At 50.1% G+C, this 17,294-nt stretch overlaps 1 protein-coding gene across 1 annotated transcript in view; it reads right to left on the bottom strand.

The window, feature by feature from the left end:
* The window catches only part of fndc3ba (fibronectin type III domain containing 3Ba), a 44,990-nt gene that overhangs the window by 8,540 nt on the left and 19,156 nt on the right, over positions 1-17,294 (bottom strand). The window contains exons 4-23 of the mRNA XM_068338572.1: positions 14,698-14,774; positions 13,504-13,735; positions 13,255-13,420; positions 12,216-12,346; positions 7,890-7,948; positions 6,747-6,898; positions 6,605-6,664; positions 6,391-6,529; positions 6,253-6,306; positions 5,851-5,975; positions 5,452-5,626; positions 5,113-5,199; positions 3,897-4,032; positions 3,587-3,658; positions 2,379-2,497; positions 2,125-2,230; positions 1,776-1,948; positions 1,389-1,502; positions 1,143-1,292; positions 525-805 (exon numbers count right to left, since the gene is read on the bottom strand). Of these exons, the coding sequence (XP_068194673.1) occupies positions 525-805; positions 1,143-1,292; positions 1,389-1,502; positions 1,776-1,948; positions 2,125-2,230; positions 2,379-2,497; positions 3,587-3,658; positions 3,897-4,032; positions 5,113-5,199; positions 5,452-5,626; positions 5,851-5,975; positions 6,253-6,306; positions 6,391-6,529; positions 6,605-6,664; positions 6,747-6,898; positions 7,890-7,948; positions 12,216-12,346; positions 13,255-13,420; positions 13,504-13,735; positions 14,698-14,774 (2,608 nt within the window). The remainder of the gene's footprint in view (positions 1-524; positions 806-1,142; positions 1,293-1,388; positions 1,503-1,775; positions 1,949-2,124; positions 2,231-2,378; positions 2,498-3,586; positions 3,659-3,896; positions 4,033-5,112; positions 5,200-5,451; positions 5,627-5,850; positions 5,976-6,252; positions 6,307-6,390; positions 6,530-6,604; positions 6,665-6,746; positions 6,899-7,889; positions 7,949-12,215; positions 12,347-13,254; positions 13,421-13,503; positions 13,736-14,697; positions 14,775-17,294) is intronic.

The raw sequence follows: 17,294 nt of genomic DNA, 5'->3' as shown, positions 1-17,294 counted from the left end.
ACACACACACACACACACCAACACACACACACACAGTTGGCTGCCATTATGTAAGAGAGCGGAGTGACATTGGGACACAAACAACTTGAGAGGGAAAACAATGATGTGTGATCACTCAGCCGCCCCCACCCCCCCACAGCCCCTCCCTCAATTCAGAGAAGTTACCATACACACACACACACGCACACACACGCACACACACACACACACACGTGAAAACAGGTAACACTGTCTGTCTGGTGATTCAGATCAGTTGTTTACTGCAGGTCTGAGGCAAACATCCAGTCCAGATATGATGACGGTAATGAAGGGAAAATGAGCTGAAATAACATCTCAGACCTCCACAGTCCTGGTCTGGATCATGTCCATTAACAGCTTTGATATTTTCCCCGAATGATGATGTTCTCATGTTCTGTTGCATAACTGCCAAATAACAAAGGTTCACGCAAAGCATCACGGAGCCCCAGCATCCCTCTGACGCCCCGGGTTTGATGTATGACCCACCCCAGGGGGGGGGCACTGACCTGTATTCACTGTCTGGCTGTAGGTCGGTGACCAGGTGACTCGTCCCTGACTCCACGGTGATGCTCTGGTCGTCCAGGGTGATGACGTAGGACGTGATCTCCGCCCCGTTGCTGTTTGGCTCGTCCCACTTCAGGAGGAGGCAGTTCGACGGGGAGTGAACCGACTCCGAGGAGGCAGGGAGGTCCAGGAGGGCGAGGGAGGAGACCGGGTCCGGGTTCGTCGCCGGGGTCCGGAAAATCACCTGCTCGCTGTAAGGACCGCCACCCGCCTGATTCACGGCCTGAGAGGGACACAAGACAACCAGGACGTTCTCAGTTAGACAAAAGCAAAGTAGAAAAAGAAGAAGACAAAGAGGAAGTTGTTCATGAAGATGCATAAAAGGAGGAAGATAAAGAACAATGATGGAGAAGAGTTAAGAAAAAACAAAGACACAGATCATATCGATGATAAAGATGGCAGAAAAGGAAAAATCAGGAAACAACAAAGAGCAAATGTTGACCAGGAAACACAAAAGAGGATACTTCTAACAGGAAACAGCAAACAGGAAACTTGCGTTTGACAGCGTGCTAACACGCTAACAGCGCCCCCCCCCCCGTTTAGCACGCGTCGCGCGTCACCTGTAGCCTGCAGCAGTAGCTGGTGGCGGCCGTCAGCTCCGACAGATCGCACTGGGTTTCCGACCCGCAGTAGATGAGCTCCATGGGCTCGTCCTCCCTCGCCCACTCCAGACGGTACTCCGAGACATCCGACCCCGACCCCTCAGGACTCTGACACACACACACACACACACACTGAGTTTAGGGAGCCAATCAAATCGCTGGATTTAAATGTATTTTTCTCTGACAGGTGCAGGAGCGTCTCACCTCCCAGCTGAGCGTTACACAGGTGTTACTGGTGATGGTGATGAGCGGCGCCCCGCACTGGCCGGGAGGACCCGCTGCAGTCGTCACTTCCGTCGGCTCGGAGAACGCTCCGAACTGGAAAAACAGGCGGATGAAGGCGCCGTTAGCAACGCCGCGTGTGGCGGATCCGACCAATCAAACGTTAGCTTCCCCGCTCAGCAGGCGCTAAAATCTAGCCAATTATTTCTTCCTTGTTTGTGCGTCACCACACGAGCCAATCAGGAAACAGATCGCAGTTTCTTGTGATGCGTTTGAAGCCTGCTGGGAAGCAGACGTCTACCCCCGGTGAACGACCCGTTTGCCCGCCTCGTCTGTCTGTCTATCCTGCTGTTTGTTTGCATGTCTCACCCCGGCCTCGTTGGCAGCCCGCAGTCTGAAGACGTACGTGGCGCCGGGCAGCAGACTACCCACGGTGCACTGCAGCTCTGAGCCATGGTAGACCTCTGCTGGCGCGCCGTCACCCTCGCTCATTTCCAGGCTGAACACACACTCCTCACACACTCCCTCGGACACGGGAGGGTCTAGAGAGGAAACACGTAATGAGAGCTCGCACAAACAATGACGCAACATATTTTTCCCGCGACAATTTCAATTGAATAAAGTTTTTTAAAATTGAAATTTAAAAGTTTTTGGTTCTAGTTTTGTGTGAAAAATTGGTCGCTACTCAAACAGGAACTCTCACTAAATTTGCACTCACCCCATTCTAACTGCACCTCCTTGTGTTTGGCTTTACCCACAATCCTCGGCGGTTGGCAGGGGCCCGGTGGTACACTTAATGTGCGGACCGGAACGCTAACTGTGCACTTCAAGGGAACAGATAAATGCAGGAAATTAGAGCTTCGTTTACAAATCAGTTTGATGATGACTGAAGCACTGGTGTGATTGTATGTATGTGTGTGTGTGTGTGTGTGTGTATGTGTGTGTGTGTGTGTGTGTGTGTGTGTGTTTTACCGGGCTGTGTCCTCCGGTGGTGATGCTACACACACGTAGGCGGTAGAAGGTTCCAGGTGTCAGGCGCTCACACACACATTCTGTTGCTGCACCGCTGTACGCTACCTCCCACTGACTCGCTGCAAACACACCATAAGGACGGTAAACAGGATGACATAACGACACACACACACACACACACACACACACACACACACACACACACACCAGAGTTAGACAGCCCCCCCCCCCCCCTAACCCTCCTCACACCCGCGTCAGGTCACTCATCTGATGACCTGATTGTAACCACTTGGTTCTGAAGCAGTACTCGGGTTCTGAAAAGGTGGGATTTATTTACACTTCAGCTCAGAAAGGAACACGGAATCGTTTAGTGTTCGAAAAATACGCAGAAACACGTCCAGACTGGTTTCACAGAACCGGTGTAGTACCAGGTGTAGTTTAGTACCAGGTGTACTTTAGGTACCAGGTGTAGTTTAGTTACCAGGTGTACTTTAGGTACCAGCTGTAGTTTAGTACCAGGTGTAGTTTAGGTACCAGGTGTAGTTTAGTACCAGGTGTACTTTAGGTACCAGGTGTAGTTTAGGTACCAGGTGTAGTTTAGTACCAGATGTAGTTTAGGTACCAGGTGTAGTTTAGTACCAGGTGTACTTTAGGTACCAGGTGTAGTTTAGTACCAGATGTAGTTTAGGTACCAGGTGTAGTTTAGTACCAGGTGTACTTTAGGTACCAGGTGTAGTTTAGGTACCAGGTGTAGTTTAGGTACCAGGTGTAGTTTAGTACCAGATGTAGTTTAGTACCAGATGTAGTTTAGTACCAGGTGCAGTTTAAGTACCAGGTGTACTTAAGGTACCAGGTGTACTTTAGGTACCAGGTGTACTTTAGTGCCAGGTGTAGTTTAAGTACCAGGTGTACTTTAGGTACCAGGTGTACTTTAGGTACCAGGTGTAGTTTAGTACCAGGTGTAGTTTAGTACCAGATGTAGTTTAGTACCAGGTGTAGTTCAGTACCAGGTGTAGTTTAGGTACCAGGTGTAGTTTAGGTAACAGGTGTAGTGTAGTACCAGGTGTAGTTCAGTACCAGGTGTAGTTTAGGTACCAGGTGTAGTGTAGTACCAGGTGTAGTTTAGGTACCAGGTTAAATATATTCATGACATTATGGTCTCTATTAGCAGAAGGTCAGACATGAATGGACCAATCAGAGGGACGTACATTCAGAGCTTCCTTCAGAGATCTCCAGCAGGTAGGTGAGGGCCTCTGAGCCCCCGTTGTCCTGGGGGGGATCTGAGGAACACAAGATCAGTCTGAGATTAAATCATATCTCACACACACACACCTCCATCACACCAACAACAGGCTTTAGGGGCTTGGTGAAGAGGTGACAAATGAGGGTGGGGGGCAGTCAATCATTTCCACGACCTTTAGGCGGGGGGGGGGGTCACTTCGGGACCAATGAGAGCCTCGTCTTTATAAAAGTAAAGTAAACGAGGCGACAAAAGGTCGATCATGTTGGTGTATTTACCCCACGTGACTGTAAATCCGTAGGGCGTTGCCGCGGCAACAGAGGGTGTCGACGGAGGGCCCGGTTTGTCTGGATTGGTGGTGCACACCAACACCTCGCTGGGACTGCTCTTCCCCTCCATGTTTGATGCTATGAGCTACAGGAAAAGGGGGGGGGGTGAGGAGAGGTGAACGGTTAAAGAGTGACAGGAAATGCAGAGAAGACGAAAAAAAAAAAAAGTGGGGGGGCTCGGCGAGCGTTACGGAGAAATCCATCAGGAAGAGCCTGATGGGAGCCATTACCCCACCCCCCACCCCCCGTTTCCCTCCCCTCAGCTTCGGTTTCTCCCGCTCCTCCATTAGCAGGGGACACGGAGGTGAACGTCTGATGGTGTGACTCAGTTCATGGACGTGTGTGTGTGTGTGTGTGTGTGTGTGTGTGTGTGTGTGTGTGTGTGTGTGTGTGTGTGTCTGTGAGTACATGTAAGGTAAAAATGACTGCACACACGCCGAGCAAACAATCGCCGCAGGTACATTATGTGTCGTCTCATTACGAGCACCTATCACAGCGCCGCGCCCCACCACCCCCTCCCCCGAGCAGCTGGGCGCCCGCCGCTAACGGCTAAATGGCTAGCGGATTGCTTTTGTGTTACTACTGCTTAAATTGCAGTCGCTTCTCTCAACTAGTAAAAATGGCACCTTCCTTCGAGGATTGATGGATGTCGTAATAGCGGGTCAAAGATAGCTGAATGTGTTGGTATCCATGGAAACGTTCTAGACAATTACGGGAAAGAACATCTGCCCTAGATTTGATTTGAAGTAAAAGAAGAAGAAGTTTATGTAACAAGGCTTGAAAAGGCCTTTTGTGATTATTTAGCTTTATTGAACACTTCTGATTGGTAGCTGACATTTTTAAATCTACCCATTGAGCTTTAGCGTAAAGCTAATGCTAAAAAAAAAGCTGATGGCTTTCCATTTATATCATTATGAAATTGAAGAATCAAACAATTTTCCTGATAAGCAACAAGCATCTTTCTCTTCCATCTATCAAGCATTAATGTCCATCAACAACTTGCTTAAAAACCTCTCACCTAATATCAGCTATCAATGTTATATTTCTCTGCGAAAACATTATCAAATGTCTATGAAAATGTGAGCTAACTTTGAAAACGTCTTCGTAGCTTCAGCGTTTAAAGCTTATTGCGGCGCCGGGAGCGTCCGAAGCCGAGCGGACTCACCCTGAATTTATACTGCGTGCTCCTCTTCAGGCCTTGTACAGTACAGGTCAAGTTTTCTCCAGTGTACTTTGGATGAAAGTCTGTTCCCTGTGGAGCAAAAAACCGGCATTGTTTGTTAGCGTCAGGCTTCATGTCTTAGCATACGGACGCTATAAAGTGTGACATCTACGTCAAGTAAGGGGGAATCATCAACATGTGGTGTGCGTCTGCAAAAATATTTTGCGTGATGAGCTTTTTTTTACGCCAACATGTCGCTCAGTCGCGCAACAGGAAGTAAACCGAAGCTGTTTGGAATGGGCGGAGCCATGGCGGCAGAGGGGGCGGGGGGGGGAGACTTACGCTGTTGTCCTCCTGGATCTCCAGCGTGTATTTGAGCTGCTCCTCGCTCAGATTGCCCTCTGGACGCCCCCACTCCAGGGTTACCCAGGATACACCGGCCCTGACCAGGCGTGGCGCCAGAGGCAAAGCCGGCAGGGTGCCCATGGTGTAGAACACCACCTCTGTGCTGAAGCCGCTGCAGGAAACACACGAAACGGGACCCTCGATCACCAATCAGGAAGGAGTGAAGGGGTTAACCACACGGAGGTAAGCATCTCTGTTACCATGGCGTTTAATCAGTTCGACTGGTTGGAGGGGAAAGACCCCTTGGACATCAGGCTGTTTGCCTGTTTACTACTTCCTTGAGTTAGGGTCTAGCTGCTAACCATTACTAGCTGCTAATCACAAAGTCAGCGCTACCTGGTGCCGATGTCGTTGTGTGCCGCCACTCTGAAGGTGTAGCCGCAGGCGGGATACAGCCGCGTGAGCTTACAGTGTCTCTGGCTGCCGAAGTAACATTCTCTGAAAACACTGTTCTTTTTCCCCTGGGGAGGAACAACAGAAACACAGAATGTGGGGGGGAGGAGGGGGGTGAGAACATAGTTTACATCAGTGATACGAAAACAGGTCCACAACCACGAACCAATCAGAACCAGGATTGTCAATATTCAGGTAGATACTGATGCTAAAATTGACTTTAGCAATGTTAGCAGAGTGCTAGGACAAGACAACAGGCTAGAATTCTGCTATCAGGTTTTATGCGTCATGCATTGCTGCTTGTTAGCATCAGTTCTTCTTAACGTGTTAGCATGACAGACGTACCTCGTCCCACTCGAGCAGGTAGTTTGTGATTTTGGATCCGTTGTCTCCCGGCGGCTGCAAACAACAACAACACATATTTGTGACGCCACAACTAATAGAAGCTAATGGAAAAACACGTCAGTGTCAAACATGCAGTACCTTCCACTGTAAGGTGAGGGCGCTCTTGGTGCGATGGGTGAGTTTTGGGGAGAGGGGGACGTCTGGGACGCTGCAGTGTGTGGTGAAGAATCCGGCCTCTGAACACGAGCCTCGGACCGAGTTGTACAGCGCCGACACCCTGGAGACACACGACTGGATGATTCATCTGCAAAATGCTAACCGCTAATGTGCAAAACGCGAAACGGGTCCGTACCGTACGTGGTAGTCCGTTGCCGGCCGCAGGTCTTTCAGATGATACTCCAACTCCTCACCGCTGAAACACAAAACACGCCCCCAGTCACGCCACAGGTGTGTAGCAGACACCCCCGTACTCCCACCTCGGGCTCGCATCTCACCTGTATATGGGGCGATACTTTCCGTCGCGGCCCTTATCTGATAGAGACACCTCGAAGGAGCAGGACACCGGTACGCCATTACTGTGCCGGTTCACCAGCCCCGCCGGGGGGGCCCAGGACAGTCGGGCCGCCCTCGCCTGAACGTTTGACACCTGAGGACACATTAAATATATAACACGCTCAAAACCTGATCATGAACTCTGTTTTGGACACGTTAACAGATAGTGTAGAACCTCGAGAAATGAGTTTAATACGTTCCATGACTGAGATTGTCAGTCAAACGACATTTAAAACAACTAAAATCATTTTAATCCATTCCAGTATTGTCAAAAAAAAAAGCCCCAAACCCTCTAAATTATGAAAAAAAATGTTTATTATCAACCTATAGACATACATATTTCAGATATGCATAATTAATTATAAATAAGTTACATAAACAATGATAAAGAATGAAAAGAAGCGCAGAAGTCACAACAACACACGAGAACGAGATCCGATCTCAGCTGATGTTGTATCCATCCGCCAACCGAAGCACGACTCGTATGTCGGATTCTGCTCCTAAGTTGAACAGAGATATAGACAGAGTGATGCTCGGATCTCGAAAAATATGTCTAGCAGCTCGTATCTTGAGGTTCGACTGCATGTTAGATGCTGGTAACGTAAACGTACACATTTTATACTTGTGGAGAAAACCTAAAAGTTAATTTAAAAGTGGCTCCTGGCTTTGAAACGCCAGCAGAGTAAACAGAGATGTTCTGATTAATTATAGATTCCTGATCGATTAGCTGCGGGCTGCAGCTCTGTGTCGTTTATCTCTCACCAGGAGAAATAATAAGCGAGGCAGAACGAGCCTCTAAAGGTGCGTTTAGGGAGACCACGGTGAGAGGTTACTGATGAATTAATTAATGAGGCTGTTTAATAACCTCCTCCTGCTACAGATTCTGGACGTTGCACAACAACCCATCTTAATTTCTCTCATCCACTGATTGGTTTCCTTCGGGGAGGACAGATGTTGACTAGTGAAGGCTGGAGACGACGAGCAGATGCTGCCATCTAGTGGCCACCAAGAGCACAGCTCCTCTATGAGTCAATGAATGCATCACTAATATGAATGATAACAACAAGGGGGGGCTGCATGCTGACCTGTGGTTTGTCGATTGCTGACAACATGTCCTGAACACGCTTGGCCTCTGAATCGTGATCTGAGGAGACAAACGAGAAAATTAAAAACAAAAAAATAAACAACAGAAGAAATTTAACCCTTCAGAGGTGAAACGATTGTACCATAAAACACTCTCAGGTTCTAATGTTCTATGATTTATAGGCGACATCCCCGTTACCATGGTCACAGGCTGGCAAAAGTTCTGCTTGTTGCTTCTAGAATGTTTTTATACTTTCACAATATAATCTTCAGTCATCAGGATAAAAAAATAGAAAGAGTTTCCAACTGATGCCAGATCAGAACTGCCTCCTGACATGTTTGGTGACTGTTTTATCAATCTAGCTCCTCCAGACGGTCTGGTCCTTGATGGAGGTGCTGGTCTCTCCTGGTGACTCATGTAGGAGGACCAGCTCCTCCATCAAGAGGGGTTTCAGCCGTCTGAAAGGTTTGGAGGAGGAGGAGATGTCCTGACTGCGCCTGGGGGGGCGCAGGGGGGTTATGAGTCATGGCAACAGTGATGTCATGGAAGCACAACCTCAACTTGACCTCAGTGTGTCGGGTTACTGTGTGTGTGTGTGTGTGTAGCCGTCTTTTACTTGGACAAGACTGAATGACTTTTTCTTCTTGGATTAACACACACACCCCTATAGCAACACATCCGTTGCAGCTAACATGACTAACACAGCTAATAGGATGTGGAGTTCCAGGATGACATCAGAGGTTCACCTGATGAGTGTTGACTTAGTGGGACTTTGATTTCTGACAAATATTTGATTTGGAAATGAAATTTGGAAGAGAGATAAAACGACACGTCCACCATTGGTCCTCAGGAGGACAGCTTTAGGTCAGGCGGCCTCTGAAACCGTAAATGTAAGAATCAGTGTATGAGTGTGTGTGTGTGTGTGTGTGTGTACTATATTTACAGTGCGCCCTCGTTGCTAGAGGTTAATGCGTTCCAGGAACCACATGCAAATAATGAATTCCGCGATATACCGACGATGTATTTATCTTATTATTTACAGTAATTTAAATGTTTATGATCCCCTCCCCCACACTGATATTAAACCACCTTCTATCTGTATTACCTTTTCCCACACTCTTATCGACTGTTCAAAGCACTTTTGTGTGTCATGTGAGTCCGAGAATCACGGAACGTAGCGCATTTCCGGATGCCGTCAGCCAATAGAATGCGCGCATGGTATCACATGACTGCCTACCAAAAATCTGCGATGAGGTGAAGTCGCGAGTGTAGATGCACGAATGCGGGAGGGCAGACTGTATACCTTAATAATTGATTTAATAAAATGTTTAGTCCAGCTGCTTTTCACATTAATATTCATCATGAACACACGCCTCTGTCCTCACATGGCCCCACTTCCTGTTCTGCTCTGACCTCACATCCTGTCTGCCAGACGGAGCGAGGTGAACGCTGCAGCCAGCAGGAAAAGGAGAGGACAGGCGAGGAGATCAGAAAGCCAAACACGAGGAAATGAAAAGAAGATCAACAGATGACGAGTGATGATTCGGCGGTGGAAAGATGATGACCTCATCACGCCAGCAGTGTTCTTATGGATGAGGAGGCGGAGCAATCCTGACCCGAACAAGTTAAATTAGGCTTATTTTGGCGATCTACTTCCTCAACCACCCTAATGCACGTTGCTCATCCGGATCTGCGTTCCAGCAGCCGCAGCCGCAGACGTCTGCATCGTGTTGGAGACAAGCCCCTCCCTTCTGTCATCCTGCAGGACCAGACGGACGCAGGATCCCGTCTTCAAATCCTCTAATCATGGGAACAAAGCGAGGGAGACGCGGCGCTGCAAGGAGGGAGGAGATCGCCGTCTGCAGACAGATGGTCCATCTGCTCGGCAGCTGCGGAGGCGGGCGGTCTGACGCTGTGGTCGCCGTGGCGAAGGCTTGAGTCTGGAGCCGAGGGCCCTGATGGGTTCTAAGGGGATCAGAGAGTCTGGGACAGACCGGAAAACTGAGATGTAGTTTTATTGTGAAGAGATGAAAGTTTAAAGCTTGTCTAGCGGAGACGTTCCACAGATCCTGCCCCACTACGGCGCCCCCTGCAGGAGACGCTGGAGAATGTCACCAGCCAAAGGCGCAAAACATTTCCTGGAGTCGCAATGTATGTTTATGCAAGCGGACGTGCTGCCAAGCCTCCAGGCTGCAAGGGATTATGGGGAATGGTTTTCTGAGAACCCTGACCCCATCTGACTCCGCTCAGCCCATAAACTTCACTCAGGCTGCTGCTCCTCCTGTGATTGGTCAGAAGCTTCCAATGCCAGTAGGAAACACGACGTGCCTGGTTCTCCGTCCACTTCCTCCACATCACTTGACCTCGTTTGACCGCGTTTTTATTCTAACAGCACCTTCTTCTTTCCCTCCGTCGTCCCAACCAACATGGCCGTATTTGGGTTTACGGTGAAGGGATGAAGTCTGTGTCAGATTATCGCCATGGCGACACCATGAAAACAGTCCAATCAGGAAAGGTTGAAGTGAGTTCAGTCCAAATGGAGCGTTTGAGTTCTATCAGAGCTGATGTAACCACCGGTGGTCTGAAGAAGGCCTTCAACGCTGGACTACAGCGCCCTCTAGAGACGTCCCTGTCACATTCACGTAGGAAGAACAGAAGATGCAGGAAAACCAGAAGCTGCAGGAAAACCAGGAGGTGCAGGGGGACCACTAAACTGCCCCATCAGGCCAACAAGATCTGAAACCGCCATCATCTCAACATGACCTTCAGTTTTCTTTGAGGTCCTGCTGAGCTCGGAGCCTTCTCTCAATAACACCATCTTTCCTCACACGGACAGAAACTGGTCAACATTCTTCTCCTTTTCTTCTGGAAACAGAATCGACAACCACAGGCGGGTTTTTCTCCTCTATTTTCCTGGCGGCTGGGGGTTGGACTGTTTTTCAGGAACCCTCCCGGACGCTTTAACTAGAGTCATATCACCCCTCCAGGGGCGAGTTTCCACCAGTCCACGTCAGACCTCCTGCTTCTCATTCAGCACGGCCAAAAACAAGGCGCAAACATCTGGTTTCCCCTGAATCCACCTTGTGACGTCAGACCAAAGATGGCTGAGCTGGGGGGTGGGGGGTGGGGCATCTGGGGATCCGTGGCGGTGGAGCGGAGCCAGGATGGAGGTGCAGACGGGACCCGGCTAACATCTGGTTCCACTCAGGTCCCAGGAAAACAGCCTGTAGAGGAGGATCTAGTTGGGGGAACGGACGCCAGCTCGCCAAGTCAGCTGCTGCGTGTGTGTGTGTGTGTGTGTGTGTGTGTGTGTGTGTGTGTGTGTGTGTGTGTGTGTGTGTGTGTGTGTTGGGGGGGGGGGTGTCAGTGGTTTAACACATAACAATCATAAATAATACCTTCATTCGGAATACTTTTCTCTGTGCGTGGAAAACCAAATATCAGAGTAGATTATATGATTGTTACTGTGGTGACATCATCATTAGAGTGGTGACATCATCATTAGCGCGGCGACGTCATCATTAGATTAGAGGGGGAGCTGGTAAATTGTCCAAAAATCAGTTTTTACTCCACATCCATGATGTAAAATCTGTGCTGATGCTAATCTGGAAGCTAACAGACAGGCACTTCCTGTCCAGGGAGGGGCAACTGAACCTCCAACCAATGACTCATCAGCCCCGAGTAACAATGTGAGCTGATGAGGTCAGCAGTTTTCTGAGTCGGCATTTTTCAGACCCAGGCACACATCGCTGATGCTGATTGGCCGATTATACCTCCAATCAGATTTCTCCTTGTAGTGTATTTATGGATCATTATAAAGATAAAATTTAATTATGACTTTTAACACAGAACCCCCCCCCCCCCCCCAGACTAGAGTTTTACAGCGACTTTTACTTTGAAGGGCCCCGACGGGGGCGTCTGGCGTGTGGTTAAAACCCGCCGTCGTGTCTCTGCACATCTCAAAGGCTTCCTTCATCCCCAGCAGGACTCTACAGGTATGTGACCCCCCCCCATACCCCCCACCCCTGTCTCACCCATCCCCTCCCCTGTGGCTCAGCCTTCACCAACAAGGCCGTTATTGTAGCGGCGTAAACTGATAGCGCTCGGGGACGGGTTCAGCTATGCGGTACCCCCCCCACCCCCACTTCGCCTCCTCACCCCCCCGCCCGGATCCCTTCTGTGCACGCATTCATTCTTTATTTCGGGTCAGACAACGAGGGAGGAACTAGAGGCGTGCTTTATGGTAGCGATGGCGGTCTGATGCTGATGATTCCCTTAACCCCACCCCCCCACCCCCCAACTGCCACCGCCGCCGTCTGCGTCCTACCTTGTGTGTGCGTCTCCGGCTCGCTGTTTCGTGGGCTGCTGCGGAGGCGCCGCTCCGGCTTCTTCCCTCCCGGGCTGCTGACTCCGCCCACTGACCCCACTGACCCCAGCGATGGAACGTGTGATTTGTTGCTGCATCAGACAGGAAGTAAAAGGTTTCACGTCAACAACAGGAAGAAACAAACAAAAAAAAAAAAAAAGTGAAGTTTTGAATCATTTTAGGTTTCGCTGACGAGTAACCGAGATCGGCTGAGTCGTGATCAGCGTCGTCCAATCAGAAGCAGCGTCGACTCAAACACGTTTAGAACAGATCCGAACCCGATGTTTAGAGAGAAACCAGAACCGCTTAGCGAACGTTAAACCGCAGCTAATGTTAGCAAATCTCTTGCCAGGTCTGTCGCTAACGCTAGCACATCTGCAGCCAGCTCCGCAGCTAATGTTAGCATGTCTGCAGCCAATTATGTAGCTAATGTTAGCGCGTCTCCTGCTGGCTCTATAGTTCATGTTAGCACATCTGCAGCCAGCTATGTAGCTAATGTTAGCATGTTGACAGTTCTGTAGCTAATGTGCGCGCATCTGCAGTTGGTTCTGTAGCTAATGTTAGCTCGTCTGCAGCCAGTTCTGTAGCTAATGTTAGCACGTCTGCAACCATTTTTGTAGCTAGTGTTAGCACGTCTGCAGCCGGTTCTGTAGCTAATTTTAGCTTGGAAACACAACCAGTTCCTGACTTCTTCTAAACTTCCTTAGCAACATGCTAATGAGTAGCTAAAACCAATATTTAGCGTTTATGCGGATGAAACCGACATAACCTGTGTAATGTTTACAGGAAATACATCATTACAAACAGGAAGTGGGCGGGTTTCTTCTTCTTCTGTGGTGATCCAGACTAGCTGCTACTACAGCACACCGCTGCCCCCTGCTGGCTGCTAATAATGACCGTTTTTCCCCCCCCCACAATATGCCTGAACAGAAACGGTGGCTGTTGGGCGTCTTTCCCCCCTATCAGGAAGTGATGTCACGCTGCAGGTGTGTGAGGTCACCTGTAGCCGTTGTGTGGTCCCAGGCTGCTCTTGTAGAGGGTGGAGGGGGGCGAGTTGATCCGGTTCTGTCGCTCCAGCTGCCGCTGCTCCTTCACCTTCTTGGGCTGTGGTTTGTACGTCTCCTCCCTGCTGATGTAGTTGGACATCCCATAAACCGGGATGATCTCTGGAGGACAGCAGAGATGATGTCAGACTGCGGCAGGGCGGGGCCAAGCATGATGTCACCGCCGGAGCCGATTGAGTCCCTACCTGGATCGCCGTACATGGGGGGGAGGTGGTGCTGGTAATACTGGTGGGGGGGCAGCTCCCCAGGATTGACAGGAGGGTAGAAAGAGTGAGAGTTGGGGATGAAGTGGGGGTGGGCCAAATAGGGGGGCAGGTGGTGTGTGGGGGAGAGAGCCGGAGAGTAGGAGGGGGGGTAGCACTCCGGAGACTGGGGGGTCACCACCACCCGGCGGACCCCCGTGGTGTCCTCCAGCACCTGGAAGAGAACCGGACAGGAGTCACACACACACACACACACACACACACACACACCAGGTGGACGGCGTGAACGCAGAACACACACATGTCCGTATTTGGGGAAACGGTTGTCATGGCAACGGAGACGGAGGAGGCCTCCAGGAGCTGTAGGGTTGTCATCACATGGTACAACTGACCTCGGATTAACATAGATGGGGAGCAGACACACACACACACACACACACACACACACACACACACACACACACACACACACACACACCAACCAACTATTCACACAGGCCTGCATTCTTGGCAGAGAGCAAATAGAGAGGAGAAATCATCTGGTTCCCGACACCACCCCCATACACACACACACACACACACACACACACACACACACACACACACACACACACACATACACACACACACACACACAAAACACCACACACAGGCCAAGTGAACCCCCCCCAAACTTCACACACCGAGAGAAAGACTGAAAGAAAACACAATGAGGGGTACACTTTACTGATCAGAGGAGGAGGAAGAAGAGGAGGAGGAAGAGGAGGACACTGGTCCCGCCCCCCTTTCGGCCCCCCCCCCCTTTCCAGCTGATGAGAAAACCAGAATGTTGACAGGAAAACAAGAACACACACACACAGAATCATTCCTCTTGTCAATACAGATCCTTTCTCCACCGTCCACTCAGCACACACTGTTTGTATAACCGTGCCCCCCCACCCCCCACCCCCACCCACAGGACGAGCCCATAACCTGCCTGCCTTCCACGGCCCCACATGTAACTGTAACGCTACGTTTAGCCAGCCCGCTGCTCTGCTGACCTTTGGCACCACCACCCCCCACCTCCTTTGACCCTGCAGTGTTATTGATGGCTGGTCATGTGATCAAATCGTGTCGGTGGATCTAGAATAGGTTTCCAGGTATGGGGGGGTGGGGTGATCACCCCTAAACACTCACCTGTGAGATGTATCCTGGGGGGACGTGGATGGGGGGGATGGACCCGTTTGGGGACATCATGGGAACCTCAGCAGGTCCTGGAAGAGAGGAGGACGGTTTAAAACGTGTGTGTGTGTGTGTGTGTGTGTGTGTGTGTGTCACACGGGGGTTGGGGGTGGGGGTGGGGGGGTGGAGACGAGACATAAAAAGTTGATGATGAAGATGAGAATCTCTGAGGAAGACTGTCTGATGGCCTGAACAGACTGAACATGATGTTGACTTTTCCACCCCCGCAACACACACACACACACACACACACACACACACACACACACACACACACACACACACACACACACACCCCCGGCTCTTCCTCTGTGGTGGAGGTCTACGGCTGGTTAAGTCATTGAGGCGCCGCTGGGGCATCTGGGAGCAGAATAAATCACACAGAGGAACCGACGCATCCGAGCCGACACCCGTCAGCATCCGACAGAGGAACCAGGTTACTCAGGTGTACCGGCCCTTTAAGTCCTGACATTCAAAAACACACAACTTTATTCCTCTCGCTGCGTTTTTAGAACCCACACAGCTGATCCGGAACCCGGTAAAGAATGGCATGCTGGGAAAAAAATGAGCATTCCCATATGTAGACTGGTTTCCATGAACGCCCCCCCCCCCCACCAACTCCTCACCCCCTCCCATCAGATAAACAAACAGGTAACGGGACAGTAAATACACCTACACACACTTGCCTGACAAACAGACGTGTTTGGACAGTCGGCGCTCTTCACTCAGCAAACAGCAGCATTCCTTGGCACGCACACACTCACACACACACACACACACACACACACACACACACACACAGATCCCCATCCCGGCCCCCAGGACCGGACCCAACAGACCCAACCCCTCTTCAAAATACAAGACCCTCTTTGTCCCGCTTGCCTACACACACACACACACACACACACACACACACACACACACACACACACACACACACACACACACACACACACACACACACACAAACACACACACACACACACACTTTCAAGTAAATGAGCGTTCCAGAGCATCTATCCAGTGGGTGTGGTCTCTGAGCCCCGCTGTGATGACATCACCGACTCACTACTTCCTGTGTCTCATCCTTGCAGGAGCTCCAGCTCCTGCTGATCACATCCTGCCTGAGGGGCGATCTGGATCCAGGTTCAGTTCTGGATCAGCTGATCCAGAATGTCTGGACCCCCTCCCCCGACAGATAATGAAGATCCAGACTGACCTGAGATCAGAAACTGATCCAGGAGTCAGATTGATCCTCTAAGGAAACCTCCTCTTGACTGATAATGGGACCATCCAGGTTCTAAATGCAGGTTTTAATGGTCCAGGAGTCACATGATGAGGCTCAGCCAATCAGGGGGCTGCAAGGGGTGTACTCGAATTTAAAGAGTTTCAGCGTTCAGTAGAAACATCTGCATGAGGCGCAGCGATGACGATTTACACAAGAAATACACACGTCTGAGATAAACATCCTGTTCTATACCCACACACACACACACACACACACACACACACACATGCACACGCCTCCTCCCACGACTCATTCACAAAAACACACACGTGTGCTTCTGTCCAGCTGTGTTTCCGTGCGAGTAGAAGTCAGCAGAGGACACGATGCAGCTTTTAGGATTCCCATCATGCACCTGTGTCCTGCTTTACCCTCAGATGTTGGTTTGTTTTTTCTTTATCGTCCAATCTGTCGTCAGGTCTCACGGATGGCGGGAACCAACGGCGAAACAAACGGCGCCGCCGTCCTGCGTCTCCATTTTAAAGACATTTCTATATGATGCCATATCATCAATATCTGATCAATATCTACTGGGAACTGATCGACAGAATTGATTGAAACAGTTATGTTTTATTAAAGAATACAAATAAAAGCTAAACCCTCGTCTGTTCACAGCTGGAGTTTAAATAAAGTGCAGGCCGTGTGTGTGTGTGTGTGTGTGTGTGTGTGTGTGTGTGCGTGGCCATTTGTGACCCACATATGAAACCAGACACACACACACACACACAGCTTTCCTGAGAAAACAGAACTCACAGTGGACTCCTCGCATCGCAGCCAATCAGGACGTGTGTTTGTGTTCCTGTGTGGGTCGGCCCTGACTGGAAATTATGTAAGCATCATCGGCGTAACCTTATCTGTCCTCTGAGAGACACGCCCACAGCCGATCACGCCTGCTCCCGTGTCAGAGGACACGGCTACTGGAAGCTCCGGGAGGGAGCAGGACCAGGCAGCGAAGCATGATGGGAAACGGAGGCGAAAGAGGAAATGATGGGAGAGGACTTTGAATTAGCAGCAAAGCTGGGTGTGTGTGTGTGTGTGTGTGTGTGTGTACATCCTGGAAAGGTGTGTACGCACACACACACACACACACACACACACACACACACACACACACACACACCCTGCTGATATGCACGAATGAGATCCTTACACACAATGTGTGTATAAGATCCTGACACACTGTAATCAGAGCTTCTGCAGATTTACTGAGGAATGTAAACCATGAGATGAGTGTGTGTGTGTGTTTGTGTGTGTGTGTGTTCTGTGT

Source organism: Antennarius striatus, chromosome 17 (genome assembly GCF_040054535.1).
Source record: "Antennarius striatus isolate MH-2024 chromosome 17, ASM4005453v1, whole genome shotgun sequence".
In the NCBI taxonomy this organism is placed as follows: domain Eukaryota; kingdom Metazoa; phylum Chordata; class Actinopteri; order Lophiiformes; family Antennariidae; genus Antennarius; species Antennarius striatus.
The sequence above is the reverse complement of the archived record's forward strand: the minus strand, read 5'-3'. Positions and strand labels throughout refer to the sequence as shown.